This window comes from Labeo rohita, chromosome 14 (assembly GCF_022985175.1).
Source record: "Labeo rohita strain BAU-BD-2019 chromosome 14, IGBB_LRoh.1.0, whole genome shotgun sequence".
Taxonomy (NCBI): Eukaryota; Metazoa; Chordata; class Actinopteri; order Cypriniformes; family Cyprinidae; genus Labeo; species Labeo rohita.
In genome coordinates, this window is record NC_066882.1 from 19,820,483 (window position 1) to 19,838,839 (window position 18,357).

The 18,357-nt window shown below is 36.4% G+C and overlaps 1 protein-coding gene across 2 annotated transcripts in view; it reads right to left on the minus strand.

Annotated features, from left to right (window-relative positions):
* nfkb1 (nuclear factor of kappa light polypeptide gene enhancer in B-cells 1) overlaps positions 1-15,961 on the minus strand; it is a 46,345-nt gene extending 30,384 nt beyond the window's left edge. Inside the window, exons 1-10 of one of the 2 annotated variants that reach the window (XM_051127216.1) lie at positions 15,638-15,961; positions 10,790-10,853; positions 10,667-10,698; positions 10,465-10,542; positions 10,145-10,250; positions 9,933-10,026; positions 7,054-7,086; positions 4,714-4,763; positions 3,004-3,038; positions 2,176-2,275 (exon numbers count right to left, since the gene is read on the minus strand). In XM_051127216.1, coding sequence (XP_050983173.1) covers positions 2,176-2,275; positions 3,004-3,038; positions 4,714-4,763; positions 7,054-7,086; positions 9,933-10,026; positions 10,145-10,250; positions 10,465-10,542; positions 10,667-10,698; positions 10,790-10,853; positions 15,638-15,661 — 616 coding nt within the window. In that variant the 5' untranslated portion in view covers positions 15,662-15,961. Of the gene's footprint in view, positions 1-2,175; positions 2,276-3,003; positions 3,039-4,546; positions 4,643-4,713; positions 4,764-7,053; positions 7,087-9,932; positions 10,027-10,144; positions 10,251-10,464; positions 10,543-10,666; positions 10,699-10,789; positions 10,854-15,637 lie in introns of those variants that run through there. The other variant, XM_051127215.1, reaches the window with a different exon arrangement.
* Positions 15,962-18,357: the final 2,396 nt, after the last annotated feature.

Sequence of the window (18,357 nt, forward strand, 5' to 3'; positions counted from 1 at the left end):
AAGACAACCAAAGTTGTTTAGCATTATTTAAGCCAAAATTGATCTGGAATATTTGAACGCATCATATTTTGTGAACTGCAGCGAATAACAACTTAAATATCTATTCTTCACACAAAGCAGTCAAAAAGTAAAAGGGCAGCATGAACATTGTGTCTAATATCTCCCTTTGTATTTTATAACAAAAAGGAACTCATTCAATAAGAGTATGCAAACCGAAATATAAGCAACCATGACAAGCTGTATGGCCTCAAAAGTAATTTAATTCAACCAGGTGTTGGAAAATCAGAAGGATTAATATTCAATCTCATCCTGCAGACTTTCTGGCCGTCAAGCACATCAGAGCATTCGCTGAGAGGCGGGTGTTCTGCAGATATTTCAGGGCCAGAGCTCTTGCTGCACCACGTGTTTCCACAGAAGCGCAAGCCTCTTCCTCTTCCTGTGCACTACAAGGACTGAGACCACATCCTTGGTGAAGCGCAGCTAAATCAATCAGCTGCTAAACCTGCACAATTTAACTTTTTACAGCACAGCTTCAATGTGTCCACTTTACCCAATATACTGACATTACGAAATGGAACCCATATCTATGAGCATTTATGATATGACAGGCAGAGGTACTTTAGTTGGTTTGATGACGACATGTTCGTATTTCCAACATTACTCATCTGTTCTTTTCTTGTCTCAAGTCTAAAGCAGAAGTCAAAACCACAGGTGCATTGAAATCAAAATAGCAATCCATAATTTAATTGTCAGATAGAACACACTATTTCAAAACAAAGAAATAATTGATGTTTCTACCTGACCTCATTAGCTAACTGTATCTCTAGTATTTCCACATTGTGCTAATGCACGCTTGAATAAAGATGAACTCTGTTCTTAAATTTTGTCTAACCGGTTTGACTAACAGTTCCGTTGCTGTTACCACCTCTCACTGAAAATAAATGATGCTAGTCGATTTCTTGCTGCTTATAACCACATGTGATAGAAACCTAAATGAACAGTTCGCCTGAAAATGGCAGGCCATCCAAGATGTAGATGAATTTGTTTCTTCATTAGAACAGATTTGGAGAAATGTAGCATTACATCATGCCCACCAATGGATCTTCAGCAGCGAATAGGTGCCGTCAGAGTTTAAATCAAGCTGATAAAAACATCACAATAATCCAAAAGTAATCCTCACAACCCCAGTGCATCAATTAACATCTTGCGAAGTGAAAAGATGCATGTTTGTAATAAAAAAACAATCAATTATTAAGAAGTTTTTAATTTCAAATCGCTGCTTCTGGATAAAATGCAAGTCCTTTATAAATAATACTACTATCTGAATCAGGAGAAAAATATGGCCACTCTAAACAAATAAGCTGGTGGAGAAAGTGTTATTATGGATGACAGACTTACATTTTGGCCTGAAGGGAAAATTTAAAGTTAAAACCCCTTAACAATGGATACATTTGTTATAAACACACAAAATGTTAGCTGATGTTTACCCTCTCATTCTAATAATATCCATTTACTGCATAAGATCAATTTGTGAGCAAGTGATGTAACACTAAATTTCTCATTTTTCCAACCCATGGACTTTCATTTGTTTCACAGAAGCCATACAGGTTTGGAATTTCTATATTTGGGTGAACTATCCCTTTAAATTATAGTCTTTCGTTCAAAGTAGAGGTTTTTTTTAACCAAAACTGTACAGATTTACAGTTTTACTGTGCTCAGATCAACAGCACGTGTTGAAAGGTGCCAGCCCCAAAACTGCACTTATCTCAGAGAGGTTTCTCACGCAACCACATGGTGGTGAAGAACTGAGAGACATGTTTTCATGGTTTTCAGTTATGTCTCTGTAATCCAATGAGGAAGTGAAAAGTGTGGGGAAAAAAATAGATCAGCTCACGTAGTGCCATCCTACACAATATACGACTATATGACAGTGTATGACGTCACTAAACCAAGGAATGAGAGAGGTTTCTGGGATTTTCTGTCTGCACTTCTCTAGAACAGGTTATTGTGTTTTGACCTTTTACTGCAAAGTGACTGTTTTCTTGAGAAAGGAATAAAGGAAGAAAAAGGGGAACAAAGGCTTGTCTTGCCGTATCCATTCTGCAAAGTTCAGCAATTTATTTTATCAAGACCTTGATTGAAGGAAAAATCTGAAAACTCAAAAAAGACTCTTACCTGTCCTCATAACATTATTGTTGTGGATGCCCGTAAACGGTGACGAGTCCATGGTCATCCATATCGTGTCGTCTCTGAACGGGTCAATTTGTTCAATGTACTTCAAAGAGAGAGAAAAAAAAAAAAACAATGAGACACACATGCACAATATATGCAGAGAATGTAGGTTCTTCAAAATAACAGCTTAACCAGAATATAAACATCATAAAATGGTAAATGGTAACTATTTTCAAAGCTTTTGTGTCATAAACACAGAGGGTTTTTCAGTGTCGCATAAAGACAGAGTCAGGTGTAAGATGCATCACTGTAGTCTGTGTGGACAGACAGGCAGTAATATGACTTACATGTGAATACAAAACTGAACAACTATAGCGTACAGCTTCATTTGGTACTGTGTTATGGGTGAAATATCAACCACAGAAGGCAGGAAAAAGGAAAACCTCCTCAGCTTTCTAAGAGACATTTCCTGTGTGATGCTGTGGTATTTAGACCAATTAATATGTCTTGTTTCAAATTTAATCATTTACTATCAGGATTATATGCCTTTGAAGGTTACAAACATGCAACACAAAAAGCTCTGTGGTCTCTGTTTATCTTGTGAAGACAATTACAAGACATGAGCTTCATGTTATCTGTCTGCTATCAGCTATCATGACAATAAACATTTTCATAAATAAATTAAGTAACAGCAACCAAAGCCTAAAGTCAACATGAAATGAAAACTGAACCCATTTACTTTACGCCAAAGACAAATACTTAAGTTAATTCTTTTTAAATGACAATTGTGACTTTAAGTGTTTACAAACACTGCAGAAAAGATTCCCTCACCCCTGAATGGTATGGATCCTCACCAGCCATGATTCCTGCAGAGAAAAGTAAAACTAATTAATTCACATTTCATATTTGTATGGAGTGTTTATATGACGCCTCATCAGTTGGTCATATTGGCAGCACATAAGGTAACCGAACCACTGAACCGAACAGAACGCACAATTTTTGCTGATTATTGCTGCTGAAATGGTCAATCATTGTTATGTTTTGGGCTTTGGAGTACTGCCAAAAGTTGTAATAAATCAAGTAGAAGAGTGCAAAAAACTGGCTGAGGAACAAAAGGCGTTTGTGGTTGGCCAAACCGAACCAGGATTTCCAGGGCAAGAATCTTGACAACATTCGTGTTTGTTCTTATCATTTCCGGTCAGGTAGGTGAAATATTAGGCTAACATTTTAAATAATACTGCTTGTACGTAAATTTACCACCTATTAACTTCAGTTTGTCAAACAACTGCGTCCTTTCCAGCTTACTTAGTCCTTCTCTATACGATTTATCGGCTTCCACACGTCTTTTGCGTGGTTTAGACAACGTAAATTCACAGAACGACGTATTCAGTAGTGCATTTATCATGCAATCAATGCTGTTGTTTACATCTGAGTATCTCCAATACGACCGCGCATCCGGGTAACTGACCAATGTAATAAGTGCTAACCTCTGATAAATATATAGGTATTATATAGATAAGTGGTGCAAACCCTCTATTATTCACAGTGTCCAAAAGTAAGCTAGTGGTTACACAATCACTAGAGGTTTGTTTGTTAGCGAATCTGTGTTTTTGAACGAATCTTTTAAGTAAATCGTTCTCGGTCGACTCCGATTTTCGTTACATTAAGAAGCCGCTCCGCTTTAAAGTTGCTTTCCTGTCTTCAAAGGCTGAATATTGCACAAGAAAATTGTAGTCTGTGAATAAACACGCATTTATCGAAATCAGTCAGCGTTATATGGCCATAGCCAGAATGATGTAGGGAAGCTATTAACGTTACTACTGTTTTCTTTTTATGTAAAAAAATTTGCACGGCTGTTTTTACGCATCTTTTTTGTTGTGATTTGCAGGGAATAGGTTGAGTGAAAGATCAAGTGAATCACTCACAGCAAAACAATAAAATAGCATTTGTCTCGCCACCTACTGGTGTTGTGATCAACAGAAACGATCACTGAACGAGTCAGACTCAGTGAGCAAATCATTTGATGGTTTAAAACATTCGCGTTATTGGAATGAATCAAAATCCCAACCGTCTCAAACACTGAATGACAACAAACCCAGACATCTATTTAATAGATGTCCGCTAAAATAAAACAACCCAGACGTGCATCACTTCGCGTTTGGAACATCAGAAAAGTTCTATTCGAACAGAACTTCTATTGTAATCGACTCCGGATGTTCGGACCGAACGCGCCTTGATGCCCAAACATACTGTATTTGTACATTTTCACACAGTCAGCACAACACATATCATTCACTCAAGCTTTCTACTGTCAGGTCGTGACTAACTTTCAGCAAAAACATATTAATATGCATCACGAGGTGTTCGTACTCACCCAAACTAGCTTATCAAAAGTGCTTGATAGCTGAAATGTGCATTTGGCCTCTGAGGCAGAAGTAGGAAGTTCAGCAGCACTTGATACAAAGTATCACAACAACCTTTAGATGGCAACATGGGCAGCTCAAAGACAACAAGCATGGCTGGATCTACGAGACTGCTTACCTTTCCTGGTAGATATCCAAAATTCAGAATCAACATCAAACAGCTGGGATCTGAGATTCACAGTCAGGTTTTCTTACTCGTTACAACTTATTTCTCCATGTTGCCCTGAAGTCAACTAATGTAAGCTGAGAGAAAGTCAGTTCAAGGCAGGTTCCTTATTCAGGATGGTGGTCGCGTCTACTAGACATGGGTATGCAGAAGATCCAGTGAGGTTTAAAGGCAGATCGATAGATCGATTAATCGATTTTAATCGCCTGTCGCGAATGGTCACAGTAAATCATGTCGAGATCAACGCGATCGTTTGAATAGACAGCTTGACTTCCTTACTGGAAATTCCCTGTGACGTAACTTACGTTCAACATGTCTTGCTTTCAAAAACGTGCTGTTGCGCCCACTTGTGGAAGAACCCAATACTATATTTGAACACGAAAACAAAAAGAATCTAAAATGGTTTACATGTCTCTCAGGCTGATCTGATGGCTGAGGTTCAAATTAATCGGATTGCGTAATCAGATTCCAAAAAGTACTTTAGGCTACTTTACATTTACATCATTACTTACATACACAAAGACATATTCATATACTACCATCATGCCTTCTAGTATAGGTATACCTGTAATATAATACTCATTTTTTCCACTGTGGAACTACTGTTTCTGCGAGATTTAACTATAAATGTGACCCAGAACCACAAAACCAGTCATAAGGGTACATTTCTTTGAAATTGAGATTTATACATCATCTGAAAGCTGTAAAATCGCCTTTCAATTGATGTGTGATACAACTATTTTAAAATATGGAATCTGAGGGTGCAAAAATATTGAGGAAATCGTCTTTAAAGTTGTCCAAATGAAGTTCTTAGCGTTGCATATTATTCATCAAAAATTACCTTTTGATATTTTTATGGTAGGAAATTTACAAAGTATCTTCATGGAACATGAAAAGATAAAAGAAATCGATAATTTTGACCCATACAATGTATTTTTGACTATTGCTGTTAATATACCCGTGCTACTTACGACTGGTTTTAAGGTCCAGGGTCACAAATATTAATACGTTTTTAAATAACTTATACGTAAAAATGAATGCTTTAACTCAATTTTTAAGTAAAGGCATTTAAAACCTCAATAAACTGTGCTTATTGAACATGGCTGCTCTTCTACATCTATCCACACATACATCAATGACAACTTTGTTGGTATTAGTGGGGTTTAAGTTGCTATTCACCTCACAAATGGGGGTTCCTCCTTCAGAGAACTAATTATAGTCCAGCAGTTGCTGAGAGATCTCAGAGAGATCTAGAAACATGGGTCGAACAACTAGTGTCAAATTCAGTCCATTCATCTAACGTCATTTTACCAGATTAATGTCCCAGACATTATGGCAAGAAAATACATTTTAGGCTAAAACGGCTTGCCATATGACATTGAAAACAGTGGATTGAATCAAGCACAATTCTGATGAACCTCTCAGAGGCACTGCAGAAGAAAACAGCAAATGATAGTTTAGCAACTTTATTGAGCAAACAAAATGAACAGCTAGCAGAGCTATTAGTTGATCGGTCATCCATTGAGAGCTTCCAATCACATATATTCAGTGCAATGAGAGAACAGTGTTTAGGAGGATAGACAAACTAATAGCTCCCCATTCTAAAAACATCAAAAAGAGGAGAGAAAAGGAGTAACAAAATAAGTTCTCAGACTCTAAAAGTGGACATGTATTCGCTTAACATCGTCTGCAGATATTCATTTTTGGCAGACCACAGACCAATTACTTTAATTGTTCCATTAACATGCAAAATATATATTTTTTCGTAACTGCTGATACAATGACGTGACTGATTTGGTAAGAAACAGTCAGTTATAAGCAAGAATATATTTCACAGACCATAGTTCTCATTGCTATTGTAAAAGCATATAAAAACATGTAGGCCAACCGAGCAACAGATCGACTTTTCGAGGTACGCTGGCACCGTTGTTTCTTTTTCTTAAATAGCACCTCTAGCCAGTGGCGTGAGTCAGAAGCTTTCGATGGTTTCACCTTAGTTATGTTTTTTTTATCTTTTTCTTATCTCAATAAAAAATGGGTGAGCTCGTAGTTAAAACATGCTTCTTTGACACGAGCATTTTTCTGAACATAAAGTCTGTGATCTTTGCAATGTTGTGGTCTTTTTTTACAGCATGTGAATGAAGGTTAAAGGGGTCAAAATAACCGAGCAAAACTGATATGGTCTGAATACACGGGGAACTGTCAATTCATTGAGGGGGGGAAGAAAAAAAAGTTTTTTTTCCAGCTATACTGCAGATTGGTCTGATGTTCTTCAGGTATCACATGGCGTACTTTTGAGTCCATTCCCGAGCTATTCTGTTGTACCTGTGTGAGAGACAGAGAAAGAAAGAGAAATGAAATGTGGCATTGGCGCAAACGCTGTTGCAGAGGCAGTGTCACACATGCTGGGTAAGCGGACCGTCTGCCAACTTGGCTCACGCCAACATAAACACAGTACAGAGACGGCTCAAGGTCAAACACAGTGGCATCCTCTTTACTTTTACACTGCAACTCCAAACATTACTTCTGTTGTTTACTTTAGTGCTAGCGAAAGCCTGAACGGTTTCCTCAACTAAACCTTTTGTCATTAAGCCTATAATAAAACCATTTAAATTAAAAAAACATAAATGCGCCATAAGTGGCTGGTATGTGTAAGAGCCAGTTCTTTATAGAAATGAATTAGAGAACAACCAAATAAACATTCTGCAGGAAAAACACAACATTTCTAATTTCCAGTTCATCTGCAAACCTGTCCCATGCACAATATTAATTTTAGTAGCCAGAAAAAAAGTGACATTTTTAGCACCTATACACTGCCATTCAAATAATTTGGGGTGAGTAAGATTTTTTTAATGTTTTGAAAAAAAGTCTATTATGCTTGCTAAGGATCAACATTAGAGAACAATCTATAAATACTTTTTTCCTGAAGTACTGTTAACTTATTGCTTAAAACTTGAAGGAATATTCGCTGTAGGTATTCCAGTGTTCTACTAATATGTTTGGCAAAATATCCATGGCATTTAAAAAAAAACAAAAAAAACTGAGGAAAACACAGTGATCAAAATTACAAAATTAGAGAACAGTAACCACTGTAGCCGAAAGAAGATTACAACAAAATGTTTGGAGGGTGATATATAGCACAGCTGTGCTCGTGGCGACCCGAGTTCGAATCCCATCTCGAGGTCCTTTGCTGACCCAGTTCCCCTCTCTCTGCCCAGTACTTTCCTGTCATCTCTCTACTGTCCTGTCCATTAAAGGCACAAAAATGCCAAAAAAAAAACATTTTTTTTTACAGCTTTCAGAAATAAGTAGGAAGTGTAGAGGCTCTTGCTTTGAATGACTTCATCACATCTGCACCCGCAGGACATCACTAGTTTCTCAGACTGCGCTGGTGTGATCTTTGTCCAGTCTTCTTCCAGTCTCTTCCATAGTTTGGTAATTGTAGATGGTTTCTTAATAAATACTTCATAATTTTGTCATCCAGGATTTTCAGTCAAGCTTAGATCAGGACTCTGGGTTGGCCATTTCATTATTTCAGTGTTCTTAGCTTTAACAAACTGCTTTATCTGTTTTGCTGTATGACAGAGGCATTGTGAGAGGCTGATTGGGAGATGCTTGCAGGGTAGGAACTGCATGTTGCTGAAGAAGGTTCTGAAAAAAATTTGCATTCACCCTGCCATGGACGCCAACTTCTTCTGCAGAAAACATCCTCCAAACCATGACACTTCCTCCTCCACATTTCACTGACTACTTTATGCACCTGGAATTAAGTCTTTCCTCAGTTTGATGCCAAACAAAATGTTTACCATCAGACCCAAATAAATTAAACTTGCTCTGATCACTAAAGTGAACTTTGGACCTGTTCTTCTCTCTCCACACAATATGCTCCTCAGCAAAGGTGAGCTTAGCCTTTTGATTCTTTCTGCTGATGAAAGACTTGGTCACTGCAGAGTGCACCTTCAGTCCGACTTCACATGCAGAGACAGATCCTTACCCTGTTCAGTGCTGAACTGGCATGCAATTCCAGCTGCAGTGTTGAACCCATTCCCCACTGAGAGTCTCTGCATTATCCTGCTTTTTTGTGCATTTGATTTCCGTGGATGATAGGTCTGGGCATTTTTTCAGATTTTATTGATTAATTAGAATTTAATGTTTTGCCACAATTTTATTTTTTAGAAATCAAGGAATCATGATTTTTAATATAAATATTATCAAACATTCATGTGTGACGTGCTCATATTGCTAAGCACCATTCACCCAGAATGCACCTTTGTGTTGACAAAGACGCGACGTGAGCAGTGGAATAGCAAAAATATGCAAGAAGATGGGAGTGAACTTCTTTTAACTTTTAAGATTTTAATTTTTTGCCATACCGCCCAGCCCTAGTGGATGACCAGCCTTTTTGGGGGACTTAAATAAATGTGTCTTTGTAAACCTGCAATATTCAAAAATTACAGATTTGGAATGACCAGCTTCTCTTGCAGTGGCTTTCATCTGGACAACCTCCTGTCGCAGAATTTCATCTTGCAATCGCAGTGAAAATTAGAGCAATGCTGGCAGTTAAATAGGGTTTGTCATATTAATAAGGAAATTAGCACCAGGTGCCAGATTAACACCCATTACTTGGAGGTATCTGCAAGTGTTTTTCAACTGTGCTTCAGAATTCAATTAATTAAGAAATATACTTAAAAACAGCCCTACTACTTCTCTTAGGATAACTTCAAACAGGACTAAGCAGTGACCTTAAAATTTAGGAAATTAAAGGTTGTTCTCTAATTTTGATCTCCACTGTATTTCTAAATGATCTCATGTGTAATAATTTCAAAAGCTTCATCCAGTTATGAATACTATCAATAACGTTAGCACACCCAGTGGAAGGAATGCCAACCAGTGACCAACAGTACTGCAACCTGGTGATGTCCAGAGATTAGCAAGTCTTTCATGCTCACACAAAGACACTCTCCCATAATGCCTTGCTCACCCTATAACATGGTATATTTCTCTGTCCATTCCCTGGCTAGTTTATTATACCTGAGAGGAGACATCACACTAGCAATTCACACTACCTGAAAGGCATCTCTACTTTATATCAATCAGCCTAGATTTCATTAAAATGCATTTTTTAAACATTTCATTTATAAGGATTAAGATAGACACGCAAACATACTTACTTTTCATTGTCTGTTTTATAGATACGTGCTATCTCTGGCACTAATGGATCATCTGGGTTTGGATCACATAACAGTGAGCAGATGGACAATAGAACTGCAACAGAAAGAAGAGAAAGGGTTGGCACATGGCATAAACGTTATTAGTACACATCTTGGTGATTCCATAAAAAAAGACTTTTACGAAAAAGGTACATTATTTTTGGTTGGCTCACCTTTAGAGATAGTTAACGCAGGAGACCACTGTGACCTTAGAATATCCAAACAGATGCTGCCATTACTGTTAATATTTGGGTGATAAATTCTTGTCGTGAATGCAACCTATAAATCAGAGGATGAAACGGACAATCAGACCACATACATTTCAAACCTACCACTGAATTTTTTTCTGTACATCCTCAGCATATATCAGCAGGTTTCTGTAGTGGTGTCTGACTACAGTATGTGCAAAAAACTTCTGGGAATGCAAAATATCATGAAACAATGTCAATCTTACAGCTAGAATAACCTTGTTTAAATAGTTAATTATTCTTGCCTTAGGTGGTTTGAAAGGGTAGTCTGTAGGAAAATGAATGGTCAAGAAAAACACACCCCCTTGATATGGACTGTCATTCTGAAAAGGAACAAAACCACAGAGCAAAGTTACCTGATAGTGAATGCAGTGGTAAAACAATGCAAATAAATGTCACAATTCATCATTAATATGTATATGCAAATAAGAACATATATCTACTTACAGGTCCCATAATTGTTGCTTGCCAGTGAAACACTGCAAATAAAGAATAAGAAATGTCTAATTAAGGTGAGTTCAGTGACATTCTCTGAGGCAGGTAATGAAAACAAAGAGCGAAATAACTCACAGTCATCTCCAACCGGTCCTGCTGAGCACTGTGCTGGAGGGTCCCGGCCCAGATCAGTCAGTTCCTAAAGAGAAAGAGAGAGAGAGAGAGAGAGAGAGAGAAAGAAAGAGAGAGAAGGGGGGGATGCATCAGTACTGCACAGAAGCTTTCAAAATAAATTCTAATAATCCAATCAACTATGTCATATTTCATCCATCCATACAGTTTCATTCCTGAGGCAAAATATCAAAATGATAAACTCTTTGAATTGCCCCCATATTCTTTCTTTTCTTATTGCACTTCAAATGTTGACTACTGTATAAAAAGTGGGTCAAAAATGGTATACAAATTATTAATAGAAATGTATAACGTTAGTTGACATGAAATAACTTTTGGAATCTGATATTGCATTGTGACATGCTATGCCTAATCTAAATCTATTTTAAAGGGAATTTTGTAATAAAAATTCTCATTTTAGGGTAAACTATCCCTTTTACATAATTTGGTTATGCTTTTTCAATTCTTATATGCAGTTTTATAACCTTATATTATATGAAAGGGTACTTGTAACTTGCAAAAATAAAAAAAAGTCAACATTTCAAGTCACACCACTGGACCATTTAAAGTCTCGTAAAACCAATTCTTCTTAAATAACTAACTAAACTGATACTTTTTTTCTCACAGTTTGAGTTTATATCTCACAATCCAAAATTTCAGGATACAATCAGAATTGTAAAATAAAAACTGATAACTGTGAGATGTAAACTCAGAACTGCAAGATGTTATTTGGCGGGTAGATTTGTTGTTTTGTAGCGGAACAAAAACAATTGCGAGATGTAAACTTAGAATTAAGATTAATTGTCAAAATTGCGAAATGTAAACCCAGAATTCAGGGGGAGGGAAAAAAGGACAGACTTGCAAGATACAAGCTCAGAACTGTGAGGTGTAAACTTGAAATTGCAAGACAAAAAAGTTAGAATACTGAATTTATATCTCACAATTATGGGGAAAAGCCCAAATTGTGAGGTAAGGTCACAATTACTTTTTTTAGGCTCCTATACAAGGCACTCAGTACAAACACTCAGTCATCACGGTGGGAATCGACATAGTCGAACAGCTGCTTTATAATGTTATGTAGAAAATGACTAATTTAAAAATGTAGGTTTTTATAATGAGTCGTATGCACGATCAGGGCATGAGTGAGACATGACACCAGTTATAATAACCCAACTGTACCATATTCTGATTGATAGACTCTTTTAATTTGCTGGATGAGCAATCTGATTTGGACTCCAAGTACATTATCAGTCATTGTGTCATTTAACTGGTTCTATTTACATCCACATTTAGACACTTAAGCAGCTGAAATCTACGATGTCTCTGTAGGAAACAGACTTGATGAGGCCTTTCATTTCAATCCAGATTTTACACTGATGCATTCCTCTCCCAAACAGATAATGCAATTTATGAACTGTCACAACTAGATGGCTTCTTCTGTCCCAGAGGCCCGAACTGTTGATTCTGGAGAACAATCAAAGCGGAGAGACTCATGTGTCATCAGGATTAGATGGGAACAGTGGACAGATTATGCTTTAATTTCACTCACTCTCACCCTCACTGATCTGAATACGGACAGATTTCTTCACTATGGAAAAACCATAGACAGGAATCTGACAGTTTTGTCATCTTAATGCAACTTTACGAAGAACATCAACAGAGGCTGACTGAGCACAATGTTCTTTTGGTTTCCTCATGGTCACCTAAAAGCCACAACACCAGCCAAAAAAAAACAAAAAACCTAAGGATCAGTTTAAACTCTTTTGATTTTGATGTCTGTTTGGAATGTGGGTCATATTTAAAGAAGTCTGTTGAAACGCATCTATTTGTACCTATTTTACAGACGTTATGGCCCTGTAATAATTCCTTTTTTTTTCCCCATTCAATGACTTTCACAGGTCATTTTAAAGGTGAAGTGTGTAAATTTTAGCAGCATCTAGTAGTGAGGCTGTGAATTGCACATAGAGAAGGTACAGTGGCCAACACAGGACAAAGATGTCATCTCCTGAGACAGCAGAGAGTAGCCAGTGGTAAATTAAGGAAATATATTTATATGTAATCCATCTCATTTTCTCCTCCAACTTCAAAATCGTCCTACATTGAACTTCTCCTTTAAGCAGCAAATCACTGAATTATTTCTGAAGGATCATGTTAAACTGAACTATTGTGTCGAAAAACAATATACCAAAATAATCTTAATTATCTTTATCAGAAGTATCATAAAAAAAGGCCAGGGCCACTTAAACCCTACGTGTCAGCACTTGTCCAAGGTATTCTGGCAGTAGTACAGGTTTCAGTGTTTGTGCTTTGGCTACTATTCTAGGTAAAATGGGTCAAATGGGTGTTCACAATAAGGTGAGTGTTGGTTTAGTAATGGTTTAGGTAATAACGACAAATGTTGCCATAATAAACCAGTCCTCTGATCTCTAGCCACACCTAGGCATTAAGACAACAAGGAAATAACTACTGTTCGAGAGCTTTCGCTATCTCTTTATGGGAAAATACAGTGCCTATATAAACCACTTCTGAGAAAATAGCACATTTCTGAGAATTCATGTATGTGAAGTGCAGACAACCCTCTGGGGGTGCTTGCCTGTGCATGTAAGCATGTGAGCAGACAGGAAATAGAGGTCAGAGGTTTCTTTGATGATCAGGGTGTCTAAGGTGGAAACATCAAAACAAACATTGGTTGTCTTTTTAGTTCATAATATCGTTGACAGGTTGCACATCTATGAATATAAAACCAGTTGACACAACAAATTTCTGTGATTTATAGTGGAATCTAACTTGTTTCATGATTAACACATTTTGCAACATCAACACTGTTACTGAACTAAATCAAAACTGATCTGACTCGAGCTGAAGAATGACAACATTGTCTTCTTTAGAGCTGCTTATAACTAAATTAACCTTGTTTCATAATTAATGAACTTCACACAGTTATTGAACTGAAGGTTACTGTAAATCTGCATTATATAAATTATATTACATATTTAACACATTTTATTATATATAAAAGGTGACTTGACTTATAAGAACATTAGTTGCTCAAACCTGAGAGAATATTAAAAATCAAAGCACAGATCTATATATATATATATATATATATATATATATCTTATACAAATCCTGATTATTGTCCTCCAACAACCAACTAAACAATTTCTACATTAGGCTGCAATAATAAAAACATCATTATTTATTTTAATATAACAATTAAATAAATTATGAATATCTGTTAAAAAAAAAAAAAAATTATAATAAATGGTTATTGGTCTCACTGTAGTTTTAAGAAAATTGAATCTGAATTCTTCTAGCCGAGCTAAACAGAAATGCCATAATTTAGTTGTATAAAGTGTAAAATCTGTATGAAAATCTGAGATTTACTTGACTGATCTCTGAGCTACTAATGAGGAACTAACCAACCAAACTAGGAACTAAAAAGTGTCACAATCCACACGAGAACAACAACAAGGTTGGAAAGTTAACTTCATTAAACACAAGCAACCAAATTACAAGTGTTTCACAAAGTACAGTTAATTTAATTCTCTGTCATCCTTAATCAAACCAGAGTGGCTGACGTAGATAGAGGTGAGCCTTCCTGAGAATCAAAAGTATGACACCAATTCACCAAACCAATATAGGACAGTGTGAACATAGGCACTAAGAGTGGCAGCTATTTTTACGCCTGCATACTTCAGATGAGGGTGTGGGGAATAAACCAGCCCTGCCATCACTTCAGAGATCCATGGCTGGCATTTTCAACCAGACGTCTGTGTGCCCAACTTGGCATTTGCCATCCTAAAATTCTCAGCTCAATTTTTAGTTTCTGCCATACTTCACGTTTCCATATTAAACAAGCCAAAGCCCTGAAAACTGCTTGATGTGAGAGTAACAAGCCATAGAAACGTGGGACCAACTAAGTATTTGGCAGTCAGCCCACAAACAATCTGCTGTGTCAGTCTAACTCATAGAAGCTCTTAAAGTCAGCGAAACAGGGAAAAAAAAAAAATCATCACGTCGCCAAGTTCAACAACTATTGTGCAACTACTTCACACTGGTATGGGCCGGATATTTCTAACTGGAGTGTTGAGTACTCATAGAAGCTTTCCAGGAAGAACTTCCAGCAATGACGTGAAGTTGTGCCGTTTACCAAAATGAAAGAACGTCACTATTACAAGGGATAACAGTAACCTATAAGAACTAATAAGAAGCATGAATAAGAAACATGCCCATAAGATTAATTCTAAACCAGCTGAGGCAAATCCTGTCCCAATAAGTAACGTCTGTGCCCAAGATGATTCATAAATATTATTCATCTGAATCAACATGAGTTCAAGCATGAGAAATCGCATAAGGTTCTGTTTAACTGGATGTGACTCACAGAGGAAATACATCCACATAAAATCCTCCTTATCCACCTTGTAAAATCTGATTCCAGTATTTCCTCCTTTTTGATACAAGGAATGTTGTAAATGGTTATTTTTTTATGTATTACAATGTGGCACTTGTTATTATGGGTATTACATGTAGAAAGATATATTGATAGAAGATGGATGGATAAACATGCATAGATAGATAGACGGATAATTGAATAACAATAGCATTGGCATTTTAAGGAAACAATAATACAACAAACAACATTAAAATAAATAACAATAACAATAATAAAACAAAAACAACCAAGCTTAATAACCAAGACTGCTATCCTCATAGCATTTGCTAACGTCTGTATATTTTACATTTCAAACGAAAACCCAAAGGGTTTGATTAGTGAATTTAACATAATTAACATATAATATAATAATTTACCTTGTGAATTCGTTTTAATGCCATTTTGTGTGTGTAATGGGCTCCTGAGGCCGAGGAAAGAGATTTATCCGGCTAGCTGCGGTTAGCTGTGCTCGCTAGCCAGACACTAAAGATCCAACAGAAACCCGACGACAACGAAACGGAAACGAACAAAATAAGGCTTTTAAAAAGGACTAACAGAATCCCAGCTGTCCGACAGATAATAATCCTGACAGGAATGAAAGTTATATTGGGTATGAACGAAAAGGCCTGCGTTTCAACACTGATCACTTGTATAGGTATGTGTGTGTCTCCACCTCCTCTGATCTCTCTCTCTCTCTCTCTCTCTCTTACTCTCTCTCTCTTTACAAAATGTCCTCTTTCTTACTCCCTCTATCTGTCCTGACGTCTATGCACAGCATCAGTTTACGGAAATGTTGTGTTAAATGATGGAAGCAGTGACTAAAGGAGAGGAAAAGGCATTACGAAACAGGCTTACAAAATATGAGGATTTGTGCCAGGGTTTCTGTTTTTTTAGTAGCTGTGTCTCAAAACCTAGTAAGCTATAGTTCCTACCTAGACAGCAAGTGAAAGTCAAATGTATTGTTTCACCGCAGGAACAATTTCATCTTGGGAATTTACATTTTTATTGACCTAAATTGCTTGTGACTCTTCTGAGCTGTAAAAATATTACACGTTAGGAATAGTTAACCCAAAAATTAAAATGACCATTCTTTACCTAATTTTTACCCTCTAGCTATTTGAGATATAAATCTAGCTATCCAAGATGTAAAGATGTAGTTTGTTTCTTCCTTCACTGGAACAGATTTGGGGAAATTTAAGGGTTACATTACTTGCTCATCAATGGAACCTCTGCATGAATGGGTGCTGTCAGAATGAGCAGATAAAAACATTACAATAATGCACAAGTAATTCACACGACTCCAATCTATCAATTAACATCTTGTAAAGTGAAAAGCTGCATGTTTGTTGTAAACAAACTCATCATTAAGGTCCCCTATTCTTAATATTGCTTTCTCCAGTAAAAAAGTAATTTTGTCTGAATCAGGAGATAAACATGCACAGAGCAACCACTCTTTACAAATTAAAATAGCTCAAAACAGTTCTAAATGGATTTTGATGTGATCGGGCAACAGGGGAATGGCATTTTAGTATTTTGGCCAGAAGTTACGGTTTAAAGTTAAAAGTTTGTTTCTTACAAACACACAGTTTTTACCATCACAACACAATAATTCATGGTCGTGAGCTGTGTGGATTATTGTGATGATGTTTTTTTTATCAGCTGTTTGGACTCTCATTCTGACGGCACCCATTCACTGCAGAGGATCTGTTGGTGAGCAAGTGATGTAATGTAAAAAACTACTATGAATTTAACGGTAAACATACTGTAAAAATGCTACAGTAAAAACCTGTTAAATGGTTAACGGTAAAAGGCCGTAAAATTTACAGTGAACAGTGAAATTTACCGTAAACTGACATTCCCAGAATTCCCTGTGTTACATTTTTTTAATTTGATGGGGTTTTTTTTGTTGAAATAACTCTTTCTCTTTCTTAGCTGTTTTGTACATTGGGGTTCTATGTAATATCTAATGTTGTTAAATTAATGTTTATGCACTATTTCAGTTTGATGTCTGTTACCATGATGGTGTTTAGTGTTTGTGTGAATGACACTGTGCACCTTCTATATGTTAATATTTAAAAGCTGTTTGTGACGAGTTTTGGTTCATCATTTGACTTTCTTATCACCATCTGCATTTGTTTATTATCAGTGTATTACAAAGGTACAAAACAGATTTCAGTACTTCAATAGGTTGGTACATTAACATTATATCAGTTAATGAAATTACGATATTTACCTGTAAATTTAAGTGAAAACCGCAAAACTTCGCTACAGTACTATTTACGGTAAAATTCCGGCAACCACAGCTGCTGTTTTTTTACCGTAAATTTTACAGAATATTTTTTACAGTGATATGTTCAGATGGAGAACAGAAGAACAAACTCATCTACATCTTTGGGTGAGTAAATTTTCATTTTTGGGTGAACTATTCCTTTAATACCAGTAGAATTATTACATCCTCCTCTTTTGTTGTTTCTGGGTTTAAATAAATATTACATTCATCTTGGTACAAGATTTTAAGCTTAGTGCTTGCTTTCATCATATGCCTACATTTATTATCAGTGGAAATTGTAGTGTCACAACAGTACCATGTATTTTATCTTGCTATTTTAAGATCTATAATGTTTCTTTAAATAAATAGTGAGCTATGAACTTGGCTTTAATATTATTGAAAAAAAAATAATAAAAAAAATTGTGTGGTAGTTTAGGTATATTTGCGAGAACACATAACTAATTGAAGACTAAATTTATTATAGTGTTTATATTTAAAAGTAATTATAGTTTATATTTTATAGTGTTTGTATTTATCTTTCGGTAGCAGCATTTGTGGCCACTTTATTTATTGTTTCTACAGTTTTTATTATTAAATACGGTGCCGTATTTCCTTAGGTCTGTGCGCATGCGTATCAGCTGTGCGGCTAAATGGAATTTGCTCGCTGTGGTTCTTCTTAACTTTAACGATTATTAGATGTATTTCTAACTGTTTGCGTGGTTTTAAAGCGCTATAGGTATTTTGTTAGGGTTTTAGGGGTTGTCAAGCAGTTTTAAACCGGCCAGCTGCTTGTATTGTTTGAGAAGGGCTGGTCGTGATCCGCTCACC